At 54.6% G+C, this 20598-nt stretch overlaps 1 protein-coding gene across 1 annotated transcript; it reads left to right on the top strand.

Annotated features, from left to right (window-relative positions):
- The first annotated feature begins 475 nt into the window (after positions 1–475).
- PRKCG (protein kinase C gamma) lies at positions 476–19388 on the top strand. Its single transcript, XM_060085373.1, has 18 exons — positions 476–645; positions 1057–1088; positions 2131–2213; positions 6631–6742; positions 6892–7023; positions 7610–7766; positions 8429–8563; positions 8852–8939; positions 9212–9241; positions 11209–11361; positions 11696–11884; positions 13215–13306; positions 13398–13460; positions 13565–13703; positions 15394–15474; positions 16858–16965; positions 18249–18389; positions 18489–19388. Exons 1-18 carry the CDS (start codon positions 476–478, stop codon positions 18675–18677), a joined length of 2094 nt encoding a protein of 697 aa, XP_059941356.1. The 3' UTR covers positions 18678–19388.
- The last annotated feature ends 1210 nt before the right edge of the window (positions 19389–20598 follow it).

The following is a 20598-nucleotide window of genomic DNA, read 5'->3' as shown; positions in this document are numbered from 1 at the left end:
GCACGGCTCGGAGGATGCCCCCTCCCTTCAGCCAGCCCCCGGCGTGGGTGTGCGCACGTGTGTGTGTGTTGGAGGGGAGGGCATTTGTCCCAGGTCTCAAGGAGGGGGACGCCTTTAAGCCGAAACCCCGCCTCTCGGTCGTCATGGCAACGCCTCCCCCCACCCGGGGCTCCCACATTTCAGCAGGTGCCTGAGCTGGAGCTCCCACCACCGCCGCCGCCCGTGCCTCCGGCTCCTCCGCGCCCTTGCCCTCGGCTCTCCGCCCCACTCGCCCGCTCCCCCTGGCGGAGCCGGCGCGCCCCGGGGTGCCGCTCCCTGTCCTGCGCGCTCCGCTCCCGGAGGTGCCTCGCCCCTCTCCTTCCCACCTCGGAAATCTCCCGCCGGCTCTTTTGCTCTTCCGAGCCTTCGGCTCCTTGCCTTTCCACCTGTTTCCCGAGAAAGGCAGGATCCTGGTCCCTGCTACGTTCCTGGGGCCATGGCAGGCCTGGGCCCCGGCGGAGGCGATTCAGAGGGGGGACCCCGGCCCCTGTTTTGCAGAAAGGGGGCTCTGAGGCAGAAGGTGGTCCACGAAGTCAAGAGCCACAAGTTCACCGCTCGCTTCTTCAAGCAGCCAACCTTCTGCAGCCACTGCACTGACTTCATATGGTGAGGGAAGGGGGCTGGGGCCCTGAGGGATAAGGAGACTAGGGCTAAAGACCCCTGACGCACCAGACCCCACAGTGATAAGGAAAGAGGGGGCTGCAGCCCTGGCTCCTGGCCCTAGGGTAGGAGGGGTCTAGGGGCCTGGGCCTGGATTCCTGGGTCAGAGAGAGGAGGGGCTGGGGCCCTGGACTTCTGGATCTGAAGGAAGGGGCTGGGGGCCTGGGCTCCTGGGTCTGAGAGAAGAGAGTCTGGGGAGCCAGAATTTCTAGGTTCTGGAAAGGAGAGGCAGGTGGGGCTCAGACTCCTGGGTCCTGCAGGAGGAGGATGGGAGGACTCAGGCCTCCTATGACTGGCAGAGGTGAGAGGTCTGGACCTCTCTTTTCTGCACTGACCTCAGAGCCTTGACTCTTACAGGGGGATTGGAAAACAGGGCCTGCAGTGTCAAGGTAAGAGCTGGGGACCTGGACTACCAGGACCCTCAGGAGGGTGGAGGCTGGGGCCCCACAGCCTAGGCTGCTTGACACACGTGTTCTCTGGTCCCCAGAGAGGCGCGGGGGAGCCCGGGGCGGGGGGGTGTGGCAGAGACACAACCTGCAGTGGGGAGGGTGCTCTGACGGCGGGGCCAACGCGGAGGTGGTGCTGGGGGCCCCTCCCTCGGCCGGCTCCAGGTGGGGACAGATATTTGGAGAATCTGTTGCCATGGGAACAGTGAGATTTGGAAAAGGGGAGCTGAAGGGAGGGGGGGCTGGAGATGCAAAGTCAGAGCCCCCCCCAGGCTGCCGTTGCCATGACAACACCACCGTCCTAGGCAGGGGCCGGCCGGGTGGGGTCACCGATGGGCGGATGGGGGCCGGGTGGGGCCGGCAGTTATGGGGGCCGGGAGAGGGAGCCGAGTCCTAAAGCACCAGCTGCTACTGCTGAGATCCGAGTGAGTCAGGGAGGGGGGCGGGCCGGCAGCGGCGCCCCCAGACTCACTTCTGCCCAAGTTGATGCTCTCTGTTCTGTTGGAGGACCTCTCCCTGTGTTTCCTCTCTTCTAGTTGGCCTGCCTCTCTCCTGGCTTTCTTATCGCTGTCTGTGGGTCTGTGTCAATGGGATCCTGTTTTCTCTCTCTGTCTCCATCTCTTTCTGTCTTTCTCTGTCTTCCTCTCTCGTTGTCTCTCTGTCTTTGTCTCTCTCTCTGTCTCTCTATCTCTGTGTCTCTGTCTCCCTTTGGCTGTGGGTATGCATTGGGCTCTCTGTGCTTTCTCTGTTTCTGTGATTCTCTGCATCTCTGTTTCTTTCTTTGGGTCCACGTTTTGAATTTCTGTCTCCCAGTGTCTCTGTCTCTGTCTCTCTGCATGTCAAGGTCTCTTTGATTTTCTCTGTATTGAACTCTATGGGGATCATCCTCTCCTGGTTTTCTTTCTGTCTGGGTCTCCTCTGTTTCTGATTTTCTGTCCACTGGGGTCTCTCTCTGTCTCTGTGTCTCTATGATTCTCACCTTCAGTCTGCAGCTTTGTGGTTCATCGACGATGCCACGAATTTGTGACCTTCGAGTGTCCAGGCGCTGGGAAGGGCCCCCAGACAGACGTGAGTGCCCAGACACCTGGTTCTTCCTCCTCGGGCTGTGCCCCCGCCCTCACCCCCTCGGCGTCCGTCCCAATTTCTCCTGCTATTTTTGAGGCTGGGAGGGGAGGGGGGCTGGAGAGATAGGGAGAGCTAGTCTGGCCCAGATTCCCTGCCCTTGGCCTGGAAAGGGGGAATGAGAGGGGACCAAGACAGGCTGGGGACCCAGGCGGGGGACAAAGAGGAGGCGGGGTGAGGGGAACTCAGCATGGATGTGGGCTGTGATCCAGGAGTCAAGAGATTTAAAAAATAGAGAGCTGAGGGACAGAGAGAGAGACAGAGAGACAGAGAGAGAAATCGATGCAAGCACCGAGATCCTGAGATGAGACAGAGAGAGAACCCAGAGGTGCAGAAAAAAACAGAGACCCAGACAGAGAGATTGGGGCAGAGAGAGTGAGAGCAATGGAACGGAGACAGTGACACAGGACGAAGGAAAAGGGGACCCAGAAAGACTGGGAGAGACAGAGACAGAGAAACTCAGAGAGACAGGGCGGTAGATACCCAGAACGGGAAACTAGAATAGAAAATGGTAGATAAGGATAACTGCTTAGGAGGTGCTGAGAGAGGGAAGCCCAGAGAGATCCTGTCATACACATGCACATACATGTGCATTTTCAGACACCCTGCCCGTGTGCACGCACACACACACACACATACATATGCATATACAGACCCCTGTGTACACACACACACACACATATATATGCATATTAGACCCCCGTGTATGCACACACACGTGCATGTACAGATCCCCCAGGTGCGCTCACACAGATACACACAACCGTTCTCTCCCTCCCCCAACCCCCCAACATCAGGGGCTTACAAGAACTGTCCACCTTGCCTGCCTACCCCTGATCCCTCCTTCACTTTCTTTCTGGCTGTGGGGCTCTTCTCTCTGAGCCTCAGTTTCCCCCTCTGTATAATGAGGCTCACCGTCCACTGTTGACCAATAGAACTTTCTGCAATGATGGAAGCGTTCTGTATCTTCGCCGTCCAGCTGCCAGCCACCACAGCTAACTGCTGAGGGACAGAAATTTAAATCCCATTTAATTTGAATTGATTTCAATTTATTTTTTTATTGAAGTATAGTCGATTTACAATGTTATGCCAATCTCTTGCTGTACAGCAAAGTAACTCAGTTATACACATATATACATTCTTTTTTTTTTTTTTTTTTTTTTTTTTTTTGCGGTACGCGGGCCTCTCACTGCTGTGGCCTCTCCCGTTGAGGAGCACAGGCTCCGGATGTGCGGGCTCAGCGGCCATGGCTCACGGGCCCAGCCGCCCTGCGGCATGTGGGATCCTCCCGGACCGGGGTACGAACCCGCGTCCCCTGCATCGGCAGGCGGACTCTCAACCACTGCGCCACCAGGGAAGCCCTATACATTCTTTTTTAATATTCTTTTCCGTTATGGTTTATCACAGGATATTGAATATAGTTCCCTTTGCTATACATTAGGAACTTGTTTATCCACTGATTTCCAGTTAAATAGCCACCTGTGGTTAGGGCTACCATGTAGGACAGCACGAGTCTAGATGCCCCCAGTCTTGTTTATTTTTAATTTATTTAATCAATTTATTTATGTTTGGCTGCATTGGGTCTTCACTGCGTGCAGCCTTTCTCTAGTTGCGGCGAGCGGGGGCTACTCTTCGTTGCAGTGCAAGTGCTTCTCATTACGGTGGCTTCTCTTCTTGTGGAGCACGGGCTCTAGGCCTGCGGGCTTCAGTAGTTGTGGCACGTGGGCTCAGTAGCTGTGGCTCGCGGGCTCTAGAGCACAGGCTCAGTAGTCGTGGCCCACAGACTTAGTTGCTCCGCGGCATGTGGGATCTTCCCGGACCAGGGCTCGAACCCGTGTCCCCTGCACTGGCAGGTGGATTCTTAACCACTGTGCCACCAGGGAAGCCCGGGAAGTCCCCCACCCCCCCACCCCCACCGCGCCCAGGCTTGTTTTCAGGGAAGTCAGGCAGGATAAGAGCCCGGGGTCTGACACAGGGCTGGAAATGGTTTTATGGTTAGCAGATGGAGAAAGAGGCAGAATGAGAGAGAGGGAGAGAGAGCACCACGGAAGTCCATGAGGCATTTTGCCAGCTTGTCAGGTCAAGAAAACTGAAGTTTACATAGGGGATGTGACTTTTGAGAACACATATCGAGCACCACTGTCTACCAGCCCCTATATATGTTATGATTGGCTGCCTCGCCTGCCTGCCTCCACCACCAACAAACACTACATCTGATTCATCCAGGGCTCATTGCGTGCACTCATCAGGTATCTTGTATATAGTATAGGACTGAGTCTGCTTAACAGCTTATAAGGTTAGGTGTTGTTCCTGTCCTCATCTGACCGAGGCTCCTGGGCCAGGACACCTGGGCTTGAATCCCACCTCCACCGCGTATTGGTTCTGTGACCTTCCAAAAGTTTATTTACCTCTCTGCACCTCTGGAGTTCCTTGTCTATAAAATGGGGATGGTAACCATGCCCTCATCTTATAGGACTGTTTTAAGGACTAAATGAGTCAAATACTTGGGACAGCACCGGGTACGTAGCCAGACACAAAGTATTAATTATTATCATTGTAAAATGATTGCTATTACTGATGAGGAAACAGAGGACAAGGTCTTTCCTCTATATCGCTCTGGCTTTCTTTTTCTTTGTGACGCACTAAGCTTTTAATCTTGTTGTCAGCGACACAGATCAAAGGCTTAAGGAATGCTCAGGGCTTGACAAGCATGATTTCATTCAATCTTCACAAGAACCCTTTCAGGGAGGGCTCACGGCCCCATTTTATGGGGAGGAAACCTGAGTCTCTAAAAAGGGTGGTGTGGCGGGAGGCCACACAGCTGGGTGGTCGGCAGAGTCAAAAATCTGGACCCTAATCTTTCGAACTGGAGCCCCAGTACTGTCTCCTTTTTTTTTTTTTTTTTTTTTTTGCGGTATGCGGGCCTCTCACTGCCGTGGCCTCCCCCGCCGCGGAGCACAGGCTCCGGACGCGCAGGCTCCGGACGCGCAGGCTCCGGACGCGCAGGCTCAGCGGCCATGGCTCACGGGCCCAGCCGCTCCCCGGCACACGGGATCCTCCCAGACCGGGGCACGAACCCGCATCCCCTGCATCGGCAGGCGGACTCCCAACCACTGCGCCACCAGGGAGGCCCCTGTCTCCTTTTTAATAGCTACTTTCACCTTGAGAATAATTGCAACAGCTTCTATGTCAGGTGCCCTGCTGGGAATTTTCACCCACAGCATCTCATTTCATGCGGCAGGAACACTTTGAGCTAGGGTCAGCTGAAGATCTTTAGAGGTCCAGCACATGCAACTGCCAACACCCTCCCTCCGTCCAAGTATAATCCAAAATAGAATCCCCACTAAACTGCAAAATAAGTAAAAGCCCAAGAATGTCCTGAATTTTCACCCTAGGGATAACTCTTGCAATGCATTCTTAGAAAAAGGCAAATATCAGATTACTTAACACTCAGACATTGCTGAGGGTGGAAGGAGGAATGCTTTTACTGGTGTCTTAAATGCGTGCTTAATTGGACTCGACATTTAGCATCTCTTCAAGATATACATTGTTTATTTCCACTGGGCAGAGGAGGGCGCTGAGGCTCAAAATTGGGCACTTGTCTGAAATCACGCAGCTGGGAAGTGGCCCAGCTCTTGATTAAACCCAAGGGTATGTGGGGGCTGCGATAAAATCACTAATAATAACCATGGCAGTAATGAAAGCGGTAACACTACGGAGCACATCTAACATGCCAGACACTGCTCTGTTGATTACACTTAATGTTTCATTTAGGACGCCTGGGTCCCTAAAACTGAGAGGTCATATTCTCCATCCCACACGGGGCTCAGAGTAGGCAGATCATCAGCTGGTAGACATTGACAGAGGCTGACAGTGAATGATCTGAGGTTCATGGTGGCCCACAAGTCCTTGGAGAACAGCTTGTGGAAGGTTGGGGATTAGGGACTATGGGACTTTGGAAGCCTACACTTCCTTCAGGTTCTTCCCAAATGCCACCTTGTTAGTGAAACCTTCGCTGATCACTCTATTTCACAATCCCCTTCCCTACTTCATTTTTGTCCAGAGCACCTATTACCATCTGTAATACTATATATTTTACATATCGTGTTTATTTTCTCTCTCCCTCCATTAGAAAGTAAAGTCCACGTGGACAGGAGTTTTCCTTTGTTTTGCTCAGGGCTGGGTCCCGGCACCAGGAACCGTGCCTGGCACACAGGATGTGCTCAATAAATATTGTAGAGTGAATGAGTGAGGTGGAGCCGCAGGAAGACTGGGAGAGCAGGGCGGAAGAGAAAGAGTCCGGGGGGCTGTTCTTTTAGGACGCCCTGCAGACCCCCTCTGACCGGCTCCTCCCTGCCCCCAGGATCCCCGGAACAAGCACAAGTTCCGTCTGCACAGCTACAGCAGCCCCACCTTCTGCGACCACTGTGGCTCCCTCCTTTACGGGCTGGTGCACCAGGGCATGAAGTGCTCCTGTGAGTCTACGCTTGCTGCGCCCGCCAGAACTTGGCGCTTCCGGGGCCCCTGCAAAAGTGCAGTGTCTGGGTTTCCGGTAAATGCTGGGGAATGGAGTCAGGGGTTAAGGGTGGGACCTGAAGTGCTACCCTCAGTTCTGTCCCCCCAGGCTGCGAGATGAACGTGCACCGGCGCTGTGTGCGCAGCGTGCCCTCTCTGTGCGGTGTGGACCACACGGAGCGCCGCGGCCGCCTGCAGCTGGAAATCAGGGCTCCCACTTCGGATGAGATCCACGTCACGGGTGAGACCCCGCCCCCTCGCCTGGCCCTGCCCCTTTACGGGAGCGTGAGGCACCGATTGAATTCCCCTGAGCTGCCCACCCCGCCCCTCCCCCTGACTCAGAAAGGCCACGCCCCTCGCGAAGGTCGCACCCACACTCCTGACCCCGCCTGCAAAAGCTGAACACCACTCGGCCGCGCCCCTTCTAGCTCGAGGCCCCTTCTCCAGCCAAGCCTCTGGCGACTTTCAGCGCCTCTTAATGGCTGTTCTGGGCATCAAGGTCCTGGGGGTGGAGGGGTGGGGGGTGGGGAATGAGAGAAGAGCTGGTTCCGAAGGAGGTTCGGGTTTACTAGTGGTGATATGGCCAGGGTCCCGACTCCTGGGTCCTGATGGAGCCAGGGGCTTTGGGTTTGATTTCTGGGTAACTGGCTGGGGAAAGGGCTTCATGCCCTGTCTTCTGGGCACTGGAGAAGTGAAAGATCAAAAACACCTGGGTCTTGAGAGAGGCTGCTGAGAGATTGGAATTCTTGATTGCTGGCTGGGGGAAGGCTCGGGGGCTTCTTCCTGGATCTCTAACCCCATCTACCCTCCTTCCCCTCCCGGCTCAGTTGGCGAGGCCCGTAACCTCATCCCAATGGACCCCAATGGTCTGTCTGATCCCTATGTGAAACTGAAGCTCATCCCAGATCCTCGGAATTTGACAAAACAGAAGACCCGGACGGTGAAAGCCACGCTAAACCCTGTGTGGAACGAGACCTTTGTGTTGTGAGCCTCGGGTGCAGGGGAGGCTGTAATGACTGATAGAGAATGATCTGAGGGTCCTGGTGGCCCAGAACACCCCGGAGAGCAGGTGTTAGGATTGGGGGAATCCCAAAAAGGGCAGAAGAAGGTGGTGGGGGAAGAAAATGACGTGGTTGAGGGAGAGGGACGGAGACACAGAAGGCAAGAGACAGACATCGGTGTGTTTCATCTCCATCAAAGCTCACCACTTTAGAATGAGACAGGGATCCGAGAGAGAGGTGGACAGACCCTGCGACTCAGAAGAAGAGACATAAACCCAAAGAGAGACACAGAAGGAATGGCGATGGGTGGGTGGCAGGGAGGGAAAGAGAAGGCAAGTGACAGAAAGACAGACGGACAGATCTAGAGGGAGGAGAGGGGCCCCGCGAAAGGGAGAGGCCTGGAGAGAAAGGCCAGGAGACAGAGACGGGGAAGAGCCAGGGAGGGAGGGAGACTGAGAGCGCTGTCTAGGTTTACTTAGGGCCCAGACAGGGAGAGAGACGCTCTTCCGCAGGACCTGGGGGGTGCAAAACACTTCACGGAGCAGGAAACAGGCCCCAGCTCACCGGGTTTGCCTGCTCTTCCCCAGGGCGGAAAGGTGGGCAGCCAAGAGCTGGGCCCCTCACCCTGCCACTCCCTTCCCGCAGCAACCTGAAGCCGGGGGACGTGGAGCGCCGGCTCAGCGTGGAGGTGTGGGACTGGGACCGGACTTCCCGCAACGACTTCATGGGTGCCATGTCCTTTGGCGTCTCGGAGCTGCTCAAGGTTCCCGTGGACGGCTGGTGAGGGCGGGGGCGGGGGCGGGGGCGGGCGGGGCTGGGGGCGGGGCCCCGGCATCTGCGTCGACTTCCGTGGGTGGTCTCTCTCCTCTAGGGCACTATCTTTTCTACCTCCCTGTGCTTCTTTCTCTCTTTCCCCCGCCCCTCTCTCCTTATCTCACTCTTTCTCTCTCCTTCTCTGTCTCTCTGTCCCTTCCCCCCTTCTGATGTCTCTGCCTCTCCCGCGGGTGCCCCCCGTCCCCGTCCGTCTCCCCTACTCCTGCCCCGCTCTGGTCTCCGTCTGTATGTCAGGTACAAGTTACTGAACCAGGAGGAGGGCGAATATTACAATGTGCCCGTGGCTGATGCTGACAACTGCAGCCTCCTCCAGAAGTTCGAGGTACCCAGACCCCGGCTTCCCCGCCAGGAGCCCAGCCCAGTCACCCACAGTTCAGAGCTGGCCTTTCCCAAACTCCATCGCTCGTTGCCCACTGGCCCTGGGACTAAAATTCCCAGAAAACCCTGGAGTTCTTTCTGCTCTTCTAGGGCACTGCTGGGAATTAGAGTTCCTGTCCATCCCCCTGGCTTGGGGGTCTGGGGACCCCCATCCCCTGCTTTAGGGCAAACTCCTACCTCTCTGGGGGCTCTGACTCTGGCTTTCTTCTCCCCCAGGCCTGTAACTACCCCCTGGAACTGTATGAGGTGAGCAGAGCTGGAGGCCTGGAATGGAGACAGTTTCCTTTCCTGGTGGTCTGTATCTGTTCCCCCACCTCTCTCTCCTCCAATATCTGTCTTCATTTCCACACACATGGATTGAGCACATACTTGGTGGCAGGTCTTGTGCTTGCTGAGTAATCCTAGCTCTCCAGAGCCGAATCTGACCCTCAGGCAACTCCTCAAGGTAGGGACACAGTCACAAATACTCAGATTTCAGCATGATGTGCTAAATTAGAGGTAGCCCAGGGAACAAAGAAGCATAGAGGAGGCACTAACCCCAGCCTGGGGCCAGGGGGTTGGGGTGGAGGTGGTTAGGGAGGACTTCCCTAAGGAGGTGACACCTGAATTGCTCCTTGAGTTTTTCTGCCGATTTATCACTGTGCCTTTCTCTCCTCCATTGGTTTTTTGACTTGCTGAACACCTATTTCCTGAGGTTTTATGTAAACCAAGCCCTATTCTGGGAGTAGAATCAGGCCATTCCCTGGGGAGCTCCTCTTTCAATATAGGAGAAAGTTACAGATAGGGAAGGAATGTGTTTGATCATGGAGATGGCCTCAGGCACTAGGGAGTCCTAAGCCTCTGTCAGGACCTGGGGGAGTCAGAGAAAAGTTCGTAGACAGGAAGTGCAGGATTCCCCAGGCAAAGGACAGGAAGACGAGATTTCCAAGCCAAGGAAGGAATAATGCGCTCGTTCTCTCTCTCTCTCCCATTTATTCTTTCAAAAAACATTTTGTTGAGCCCTCTGTGTGCAAGGCATGGTTCTAATCACTGGGGATAGAGCAGAAAACGAGAGAGAGAGAGAGAGAGAGAGAGAGAGAGAGAGAGAGAGAGAGAGAGAAAGAGAGAGAGAGAGACAACCTCCTGCCCTCATGGGGCTTACACTTGGAGGAAGGCATTCAACAAAATAAAGGAGTGAATGATCCTATGTCAGAAGGTGGTGTGTGATTATGGAGAAAAATAAATGCTAAAGAGGATAGGGAGTGCTGTTTTTTGAGATTTTAATAGCAGTAAGCAGAGAAGCCTTCACTGAGAAAGTGACCTTTGGGCAAAGACATAAAGGAGATGAAATAGCGAGCCATGAGGATAGTGGAGAGCCTTCCAGGCGGAGGGAAGATCACGTGCAAAGGCCCTGAGGTAGGCCCAGACCAGCAGTGAGGCTGGAGCAGAGGGAGGGATGAGGGATGAGGGTGGGAAGAAGTAGGAGATGGAGTCAGAGAGAGAAGGGGTGGGGGTAGCCTCGTCATTTATTGGACGGATTTTGGCTTTTAAACCAGGTGAGATGGGAGGGCATTGGAGGTGGCCTGAGATGATTTCTATTTGGACAAGATAACTGCCTCTGTGTCAAGAACAGATGGTGGAAGGAGGTAGAAGGCTATTGTGAAGGCCCAGAGGGGAGTTGCCAGTGGCTTCGCCCGGGGGGACAATGATGGTAAAGGTGTTCAGATTCTGGGTGTGCTCTGAACATAGAACAACAGGATGTGCATTCAGCACTCATCTCCTGAGACCTTCATCCACTCAACACACTCCTGCTGAGACCCAAGTCATGTGCTGGGTGACGGTAGAAAAACAGAAAGGAGGGCGACACAGTCTCTGACTTTAATGGACTTTGATTTCTGGCTCTGTTTTTTACCTGCTGTGTGACTTCGGGCAAGTTACTTAATGTCTCTGTGCCATCTTCTCGAAAATGGGGGGTGGGGTGGGTGACAAGGGTCTCCTGGAGGATCCATGGCATATAGTAAGCTATCTGAGTGCTAGCTGAATCATAAACCCTCCAGGCTACGGGAAGTCCGAGAAAGTTCTTAAGCCAAAGAGGGGGGTGGAGACAACTCTTTCTCTCTCCATCTTTCCATCTCTCCCCGTCCCTTTCGTTCTTGGGTGCTGTGTCTCTGAAGGGCACCTCCTTATCCCCTTCTGGGGCCTGACTAGCTTCGGATCTCTCCCCTTTCTTACAGAGGGTGCGGATGGGTCCTTCTTCCTCTCCCATCCCCTCCCCATCTCCTAGTCCCACCGACTCCAAGCGCTGTTTCTTCGGGGCAAGCCCTGGACGTCTGCACATCTCAGACTTCAGCTTCCTCATGGTTCTAGGAAAAGGCAGTTTTGGGAAGGTTGGATTCCTGGGGCTCTGGGAGAAGGGGGAGAATGTCTGGGGGTGGGGCTCAGGTTTCTGGTTCTTAGAGAGGAAGTGCAGGGGGGAGGGAGCTAGGCTATTGAGTCCCCAAAGAGAGTTTGCTGGGGCCTCTTGAGTTCCTGGAGGGGAGAGGCATAAAGATGTGGATACTTTCTCTGAGGGAGTAGTTGGCAAAGTCAGGGCACCTGGTCCCCTGAGAGGGAGAGGGAGGACCTGGGACTCCGTTTGTTTGTGTCCTTGAAAGGGAGGGGTAGGGACCTGCACCTCTGGGTTCCCAAGATGGACTGGGCCTTTCCCGCCTCTGCCCCTAGGTGATGCTGGCCGAGCGCAGGGGCTCCGATGAGCTCTATGCCATCAAGATCCTGAAGAAAGACGTGATTGTCCAGGATGACGACGTGGACTGCACCCTGGTGGAGAAACGCGTGTTAGCCCTGGGGGGTCGAGGCCCCGGAGGCCGGCCCCACTTTCTCACCCAGCTTCACTCCACTTTCCAGACCCCGGTAAGAAAGGAGGTGGCAGAGGCCGGCTCAGGAGCCGTGCCTCATCCCCGCTGGAGGGATCAAGCATTTGCTTTGAGACTCTGAGTTTTTGGCAAGGCGGGAGAACCCTGTGAACTCTGATTGGGTGTGGCCAGCTCCTCAGTGGGCGTGGCCAGAATGCAGGTGCCCTGGAGGGCGTGGCCACGAGGCTAGGATCCTGCGTGGGAGTGGCCTGAATCCCCTAGGTCTTGAGTGGGTGTCTTTTGAGCAAGGGCTTCTGGAGTAAAAGAATTCGTGGAGAATGTCTTCTAAGTGAGCATGCCTACAAGTGGGCTCTGAGGGATGAGGTTGTCGCTCTTGGATTCTGAGTTAAGGACTTGTCAGAAACAGGGTGTTTCCCGAAGTATGTGGAATGGGACAACGAGTCAGAACTGTCAGGGGTTAGAGAGAGCGTGACTCTACTTCCAAGAGCTCTGAGTGGGCGTAGCCAGCTTCCTGGAGGTTTTGTTTTGTTTTGTTTAAATTTTTATTCATTTATTTATTTATTTTTGGCTGCATTGGGTCTTCATTGCTGCACATGGGCTTTCTCTAGTTGCCGCGAGCGGGGGCTACTCTTCGTTGCGGTGCGCGGGCTTCTCATCGCGGTGGCTTCTTTTGTTGTGGAGCACGGGCTCTAGGTGCGCGGGCTTCAGCAGTTGTGGCACACAGGTTTAGTTGCTCCACGGCCTGTGGGATCTTCCCGGACCAGGGCTCGAACCCGTGTCCCCTGCATTGGCAGGCTGATTCTTAACCACTGTGCCACCAGGGAAGTCCCCTTCCTGGAGTTTTTTAAAAATTAGTACTGTATCGGGAATTCCCTGGCAGTCCAGTGGTTAGGACTCCATGCTTCCACTGCAGGGGGCGCAGGTTCAATCCCTGGTCGGGGAGCCAAGATCCTGCAAGTGGCACGGCATGGCCAAAAAAATAAAAAGTAAATTAAAAATTACTATCATTTGCTAGTGAGGCCCGAACAACTTTGGTTCCTAACAGGTGGCCATGATTGCATATGCATGTGAGTGGGTATGGAAAGAGGTTTCAGTATCCCAGGGATTTCAAGCAAATGGTGGGCCTCAGTCTTAAATTCCGAGAATGGAGGACTGGAACACCTGACAGTTTGGAGTAACAGGGGATGGGAGGGTGTGGAGATTCTGCAGTGGCTGAGAATCTTCCGGGCCTCCCTGTGGGCACAGACAGTTGCTCTGGATTTCTGATTGGGTGGATCCAGAGCCTTTGTCTCAAGTGGGCAGGGACGGACGTTTCCAACCCCTGGTGGGCGTGTCCTTGCCTCTAAGTCCCGTCCACTCCTCCCCAGGATCGCCTGTATTTTGTGATGGAATATGTCACTGGGGGCGACTTGATGTACCACATTCAGCAGCTGGGCAAGTTTAAGGAGCCCCACGCAGCGTGAGTCTTGGCCAAGAGAGGAGGGTAGAGGGAAGGTGGAAGGGAGTGGGCTCCAGTCTCGGTCCTTCTGACTCCCCACCTCCACCTCCAGGTTCTATGCAGCAGAAATCGCCATCGGCCTCTTCTTCCTTCACAATCAGGGCATCATCTATCGGTGAGCGGTCCCAGGCCTTTCAGGGGAGGGAATCAGACCCCCAGAAGAGAAGGAATTTGAACTTAAGGCTCCAGCCCGTTGAACTGTACCCTTCCCATCCCCAGGGACCTGAAACTGGACAACGTGATGCTGGATGCTGAAGGACACATCAAAATCACTGACTTTGGCATGTGTAAGGAGAACGTCTTCCCCGGGACCACGACTCGCACCTTCTGTGGGACCCCAGACTACATAGCCCCCGAGGTAATCCTACCTCCGCCGCTTGGGTTGCGCTCCAAATTCACTGAGTAGGTGCGGCTGGTCGTCTGGTATTCAGGGTATGGGGACTTGACCCTGGGGTCTTTACCTGAGTCGTGGGTGTTCCGACAGCAAGCAGCGCAGAGAGGCTCGTGCGGAGCGTTGTAAGTGGGCGGAGCTGAGTCTCTAAATAGGCAAAGTGGGGGGACCTGTGGGTGAATGTTCGAGAAGAGCAGGACCATCTCTAGGGCTTCTAGGAGGACAGGGCCTGTTACTGGACTGTTCTAAGGAGGTGGAGATGATTTCCGGTGTACTCTGACTGGGTGGGCCCCATCCCCCTAGAACATTAGGCACATGCAGGGTGTCCCCTGAATATTTCAAGTGGGCACAGTATGCTCTGATTTTGTTAGGGGGGGTGAAGCTAATGATCTGACTGTATATAAGTAGACTGAGAGCACGTCCTGACTTCTCACTTGATGGAGGAGGTGGGGTTGCTGGTGCCCTCCTTGATCTTGCCTGGCGATCCTATGATAGTGCCCAAGTAACCAATGCCAGTGGTTTCAAAACATAGCTGGTAATCAGAATCACCTGGGGAGATTTTGAAAAATACACACATCTCCCTGCCTCTGACTCTGGCCTATCGTGGCTGGAATTCTTCAGGGCTGGGGACATCTCTCTTTAAACAGTCCCCTAGGGCTTCCCTGGTGGCGCAGTGGTTAAGAGTCTGCCTGCTGATGCAGGGACAAGGGTTCAGGCCCTGGTCCGGGAAGATCCCACATGCCACGGAGCAACTAAGCCCGTGTGCCACAACTACTGAGACTGCGCTCTAGAGCCCGTGTGCCACAACTACTGAAGCCCACATGCCTTAGAGCCCGTGCTCTGCAACGGGAGAGGCCACCGCAGTGAGAAGCCTGCGTACTGAAAGGAAGAGTAGTCCCCACTCGCCGCAACTAGAGAAAGCTCGTGCGCAACAACGAAGACCCGACACAGCCAAAAAAAAAAAGAATCCGCCTGCCAATGCAGGGGACACGGGTTTGAGCCCTGGTCCGGGAAGATCCCTCATGCCGCGGAGCAACTAAGCCCATGCACCACAATTACTGAGCCTGCGCTCTAGAGCCCGTGAGCCACAACTACTGAGCCCACTTGCCACAGCTACTGAAGCCCGTGCACCTAGAGCCCGTGCTGCACAGCGAGAGAAGCCACCACAATGAGAAGCCCGCGCACCGCAACGAAGAGGAGCTCCCACTCGTCACAACTAGAGAAAGCCCACGTGCAGCAACGAAGACCCAACGCAGCCAAAATTAATTAATTAATTTTATTTTTTTAAAAAACCCAAAAAACAGTCCCCTAGAAGAATCTGATATGTGTCCAGATTTAAGACTCTCTGGTCTCTGAAATTCTGCCCTATGCACCTGATATTGTAAGGAGAGAGTCCAGTTACCTAGATTTTCTGGATGGGTGGAACTTGCGACTTGGTCTTTAGATAGTCTTTATATTTGGGACCAAAGAAATGTTCCAAGTAGGTAGAGTTTGTTTCCCAAATTTTCCAGAGGATGGAGCCAAAGTGTTCTGAATGGGAAAAGTTTGTGCTGAAAACATTTAAAGTGGGTAGGGTTCCCAGGTGGTGAAGCCAGAGGGGCCCTAGGTTTCTTGAATCACAAATCATAATCCCTTGCCTTCCTTCCTCCCCTGCTAGATCATTGCCTACCAGCCCTATGGGAAGTCTGTCGACTGGTGGTCCTTTGGGGTCCTGCTGTATGAGATGTTGGCGGGGCAGGTAAGGGAAGTCGGGGGGAGGCTGGTCTGACTAAAGGCAACACGGATGGGGTGCCACCTGTTACATGGCCATTATCTCAGGAGGAGCAGGTCAGGAAGGGATGTCCGTCTATAGGCTAATAAGGCGTGCTAAGCTGTGGGGAAGGTCAGCCAGATGGGCGAGCGCTCTCCGTGGTTCTGAAGCATTGTCTTCCCACTGGCTAGGGGTTCCTCACCTTTCTTGTGTCACGGACCCCCTTCTCAGAACAATGTTTTTAAACACATGAAGTAAGATAATAGCATTACAAAAGAAGCCAATCATATTGAAATATGGTTATCAAAATGTTAAAGGTTTAGTTGAGTAATTTAACCAACTAAATAAATTTAACTTAAATGTGTACGGTTGTCTAAACATACTAGAATATGGACCTATATGTGATATCCTACTAATGAATTAAATGGTAATATCTCACAGGAACAGGAAGTAAATAGGAAGGTCTACCAGTAATTTTGAAGTAGAGATGACTGATTTTTTGAGATATTTGCAACTCTTACGTGCTAAGAAAATATCTGTGATTTCCATTGGTGATGAAGTCACAGTTACGACTATTTGGGTTTGTTTCCTATAATTGCCATGAATGCTGAATTTCAGTTTTAGATTTTAAAGAATAAAGATGCATGTTTTTTCCCATCCAAATTCATGGCCCCCCACAATGGTATAAACAGACTCCCTAGACCTCACATTAAGAACCTTTGCCTGGGGGCTTCCCTGGTGGCGCAGTGGTTGAGAGGGCTTCCCTGGTGGCGCAGTGGTTGAGAGGGCTTCCCTGGTGGCGCAGTGGTTGAGAGTCCACCTGCCGATGCAGGGGACGCGGGTTCGTGCCCCGGTCCGGGAAGACCCCACATGCCGCGGAGCGGCTGGGCCCGTGAGCCATGGCCCCTGGGCCTGCGCGTCCGGAGCCTGTGCTCTGCAACGGGAGAGGCCACAACAGTGAGAGGCCCGTGTAACGCAAAAAAAAGAAAAAGAATCTTTGCCTGGGTACTGCTTTTGCTAATCCCAGAAGACTGGAGGCCACTCATCCAACCTGGAGAATGCTTTTACAGCTTTTCCTGCAGTTTTTTCTCTCTTCTTTTTAAATGACACATTGCCTAATTAATACCCTGCCAATTTACATAGCAGAGAAAGAGAGACAGAACAGCAAAGAGGTGCAGAGAGCTGAAGCATCTGAGATAGAAAACAACAGAGTCTGAAAGTGAGAAACATACAGCTTTTGCGGTTTGGTCAAATTTTTCCCTAGGAATTTGGGGGCCCAGGCGCGGGCTGTGTTCATGGTGGGCAGTGAGGGTGTGGAAGGTGCGGCCAGGTAGTTTGCCAAGTCTCTGACTATCCTCTCTACTTCCTTAGCCCCCCTTTGATGGGGAGGACGAGGAGGAACTGTTCCAGGCCATCATGGAACAAACTGTCACCTACCCCAAGTCGCTTTCCCGGGAAGCTGTGGCCATCTGCAAGGGGGTGAGAGACCTAACTCCTAGATTCTCCAGACCCATAAGCCACATGCCCCACTGCTGCTGTCCAGGGCTGCCCACACATTGTCTATGTGCACCTTAGGAAAAGGCTCCCGTTCCTCAAGTTGCTTTACTCCCGTCTGCTGAAAAAATTTATATAATACAGAGATTTTGTTAGAACAATAACATAGTGCCTTGCTGCCACCTGTAGTCCAAGGATGGCCTCTATCCTGTCCTCCTGTGCTAGCCCCTGTCCCCAGCTCATGGCAGGAAGTGCTGGAAGGCCAAGGCCTGCCTCTCCAGAACTGGCTGGGTCAGGTGAACCTAACTCCTGCCACTTTTCTTCCTTTGGGATCTCGGTTGGGCAAGTCACCAAAACTCTGGGAGCCTCCGTCTCCTCCTCTGGGGTTGTGGAGTTAAGGCAGGAGGAAGAGACTAGCCTACAGCAGCTGTTCAACAGATGTTAGGACACTTCTGCTTCTAGCTCCCGTCTCCATGTCTCTCTGACTATCTCTCTCTGGGCTTCTGTCTCACCCCTCTGCCTCCATCTACATATCATGGGGCTTTCTGTGTTGCTACCTTTTTTTCTGCGTCCTTCGGGAATCTCTGTCCACCGTCTGCATCTTTGTTCTCCTCTCTCTGGGTCTCTGTCTCCCCTTTCTCTGAGTCTCCGCCCTCATATGGGGTCTTCCTCCCTCTCTCTGGGCATTTGTCTCCTGGGTCTCCATCCTCTTCTCCTTCCGGACCTCTGTGTCCCCCACCCCTGCCCCTGCTCGTCTCTTACCTTCTCTGGGTATCTGTCCTCCCTCTGAGTCTCCTCCTCTCTCTGGATCTCTATGCCCGCTTTTCTCTGGGTCTTCAATCTCCTCTCTCTCCCCCCTTCTCCCTCTCTGACACTCTCCCTCTCTCCCTCTCTCCCTCCGTCCCCCATCTGGGATTCTTTCCATTTCCCTTCCTCTCTTTCTGGGTTTCTCCGCCCCTCATACCCTCACACCCTAACTTGGCTTCTTTCTTTGTCTCTCCCTGGGTCTCTGGATCCGGGTTCCATCTCCCCCATCTCATTCATTCCCCCTCTTCCTCTTTCTCTCTCCCTTTCTTCTTTCCACTCCCTCCCCCCATCTCTGTCCCATCTACCCCCCCCTGCCACCCCACCCCCCATTCTGCTCTTTCTGGATCTCTATGCTTGTCTCCCTGTTCCTCCTTCCTTGTCTTCCTCTCTCTCTGTCGTTCTCTGGGCCTCCCTGTCCGGGACTCTGTCTGTCTGTCCGTCTCTCTCTGTGTTTCCTGCAGTTCCTAACCAAGCACCCAGCAAAGCGCCTGGGCTCGGGGCCAGATGGAGAACCCACCATCCGAGCTCATGGCTTTTTCCGCTGGATCGACTGGGAACGGCTGGAACGATTAGAGATCGCGCCTCCTTTCAGACCCCGCCCGGTCAGTCACCTTCTGGGAACAGAATCTTGGCCCCTAGAGGGTGGAATATCCATCCATGAGCTCCAGTACTTCATGTTTCCCTCGCGGTGTTTCCCACAGTGTGGCCGCAGCGGCGAGAACTTCGACAAGTTCTTCACGCGGGCGGCGCCAGCGTTGACTCCCCCAGACCGCCTAGTTCTGGCCAGCATCGACCAAACCGAATTCCAAGGCTTCACCTATGTCAACCCGGATTTCGTGCACCCGGATGCCCGCAGCCCCATCAGCCCAGCACCTGTGCCAGTCATGTAATCTCACCTGCCGCCACTAGGTGTCCCCATGGCTCCCTCCGCCGCGCCAGCCTTACCCCTACCCCACGGGCCCCCCACTTCACCACCCCCTCTCCAATTCTAGATCTTGCTGCCCAACGTTCTGGCCTCTGCCCTCCCCCTCCCTGCACCGGGTTCCAGATGCCCCTCCCAAGCGTTCCTGGCATTCTAAACTGCATACAATCTCTGGAGTCTTACCGTGTTCTAGATTCTGCTGGGCTGAGCCCTAGATTCTGACCTGCCTCAGTGTTCTGGATTGCGCTCCACCGAGTTACAGCGCCACCAACACCATCCCAACTCCAAGGAGTTCTAGACTCCATCTTGGTAGAATCTATGCCTCTTCTTCTTCTTTCTTATTTCTGGGAAATAGCGTCACGGGGCGGGCTGTTTCAGACTGGGATTTCAGAACAACCCCCCCACCTCGAGGCCCCACCCACCTCCACTCCATTCTGGAGTAAGTGGGAAGCTGTGCCTCTGTGCTCCAGTGCCCCTCTTCTACACTCTGGGGATTCCTGGGATGTATGGAAGATTCTCTCCCCAGCTGTTCTCAGTCAGCTTTTGTCCTAGACTCCCCATCCTAAACCCACCACTGCATGGCTTCTCCAGTCCTGCTCGGAACCCAACCCCTACCCCAGTGCCTGCCACTCTCGGGGACTCTCCCCACCCCCAATCCTCTGCCTCTCCCACCCTGCCACAGCTGCTGGAGAATAAATGTGGGATGCTGATGCTGAAGTGTTTGGATGTTTTCTTCTAAGCTTGGAGAATGAAGGGGGTGTGCACGTGGGACAACGACTGTACATAGAAACAAACAGAGACAGAGGCTGAGGAGGGGTCAGCAGAGAGAGGGAAAACGCAGAGACCCATAAAGTGAGAGATGATACCCACAGCATGAGAGTAAAGAACAGAGACCTGGAGAAAGCACACACAGAGAGAGAGAGAGAGGGCGAGCGCGAGCGAGCTACACACAGAGTGCCATAGAGAGGACCAAAGTGGACACGTGCAGGAAGAGGCAGCGGTGTACTCATAGACCACTGAGCGTGTCAGGTAGAGATCCCGGGCACAAAGACAAGCACGCACATATTCGCCCAGAGCAATAAAGCTCACACACTGGCACACTGAGACCCAGCGACTGGGAAATCCCAAGAGGGAGGATGAAAAGCAAGCCTGCTATTGAAAGACCCCCCCAAGACAGAGACACCCGTGAGCTTAAGAACCAGAGACTGAGGCAGAGGGCAGGCAGACGCGCCCTCCGGGCCTCTTTCCCTTGACCCACTTGCGAGTGAGGGGCGTGGAGAGGGCAGTCCAAATAGACTACAATTCCCAGCAGACACTGCGGCGGACCCTTCCCCCAAGTGCGGCCCCCGCCGCCAGGGCTGGTGGGAAGTGTAGTCCCTGCACAGGGACAGGCCAATGGAATGGTGTGCCTCCGTCTGTGTATTTGGAGGTGACTGAGCTTCAAAGCTTCGCAGGCTCCCTCGGGGAACCCCGGCGTCTCTTCGTCCCTGCTGGCTCTTGGGTTCCCGGGGCTCGGTCCAGTTGGATGCTGGGGCTTCTCCTCTCTTTCCCAGCACCGCCGCGGTACCCCCATCCGGTGCCCGCGGCCCCCAACCCCTGCTCCGACCCTCGGCGGGCGGCCTGCCCCTTTAAGAGTGGCCCCGCTGACATCACGGCGGGGGGGTGGGTGCTGGCCCGGCTCCCGGCTCCGCGGCGGCTGCAGGACCCGGCTCCGCTCTGCGCCCGCCTGCTGCTCAGGGGACCCCGGCCCGGGACGCCCCCTCCAGCTTCTTCCAGCCGCCCAGACCCCAGGCTCCGCCCCACGCCTGGGCAGAGCCCCAGTCTTCATCAGGGTACCCCAGGATTGCCCCTGCTGTCTCTTCTTCTCAGGGTCTCTTCCCTCTCTCTCT

This window comes from Mesoplodon densirostris, chromosome 19, assembly GCF_025265405.1.
Source record: "Mesoplodon densirostris isolate mMesDen1 chromosome 19, mMesDen1 primary haplotype, whole genome shotgun sequence".
NCBI lineage: Eukaryota > Metazoa > Chordata > Mammalia > Artiodactyla > Ziphiidae > Mesoplodon > Mesoplodon densirostris.
This window is presented reverse-complemented; position numbering and strand designations above follow the sequence as displayed.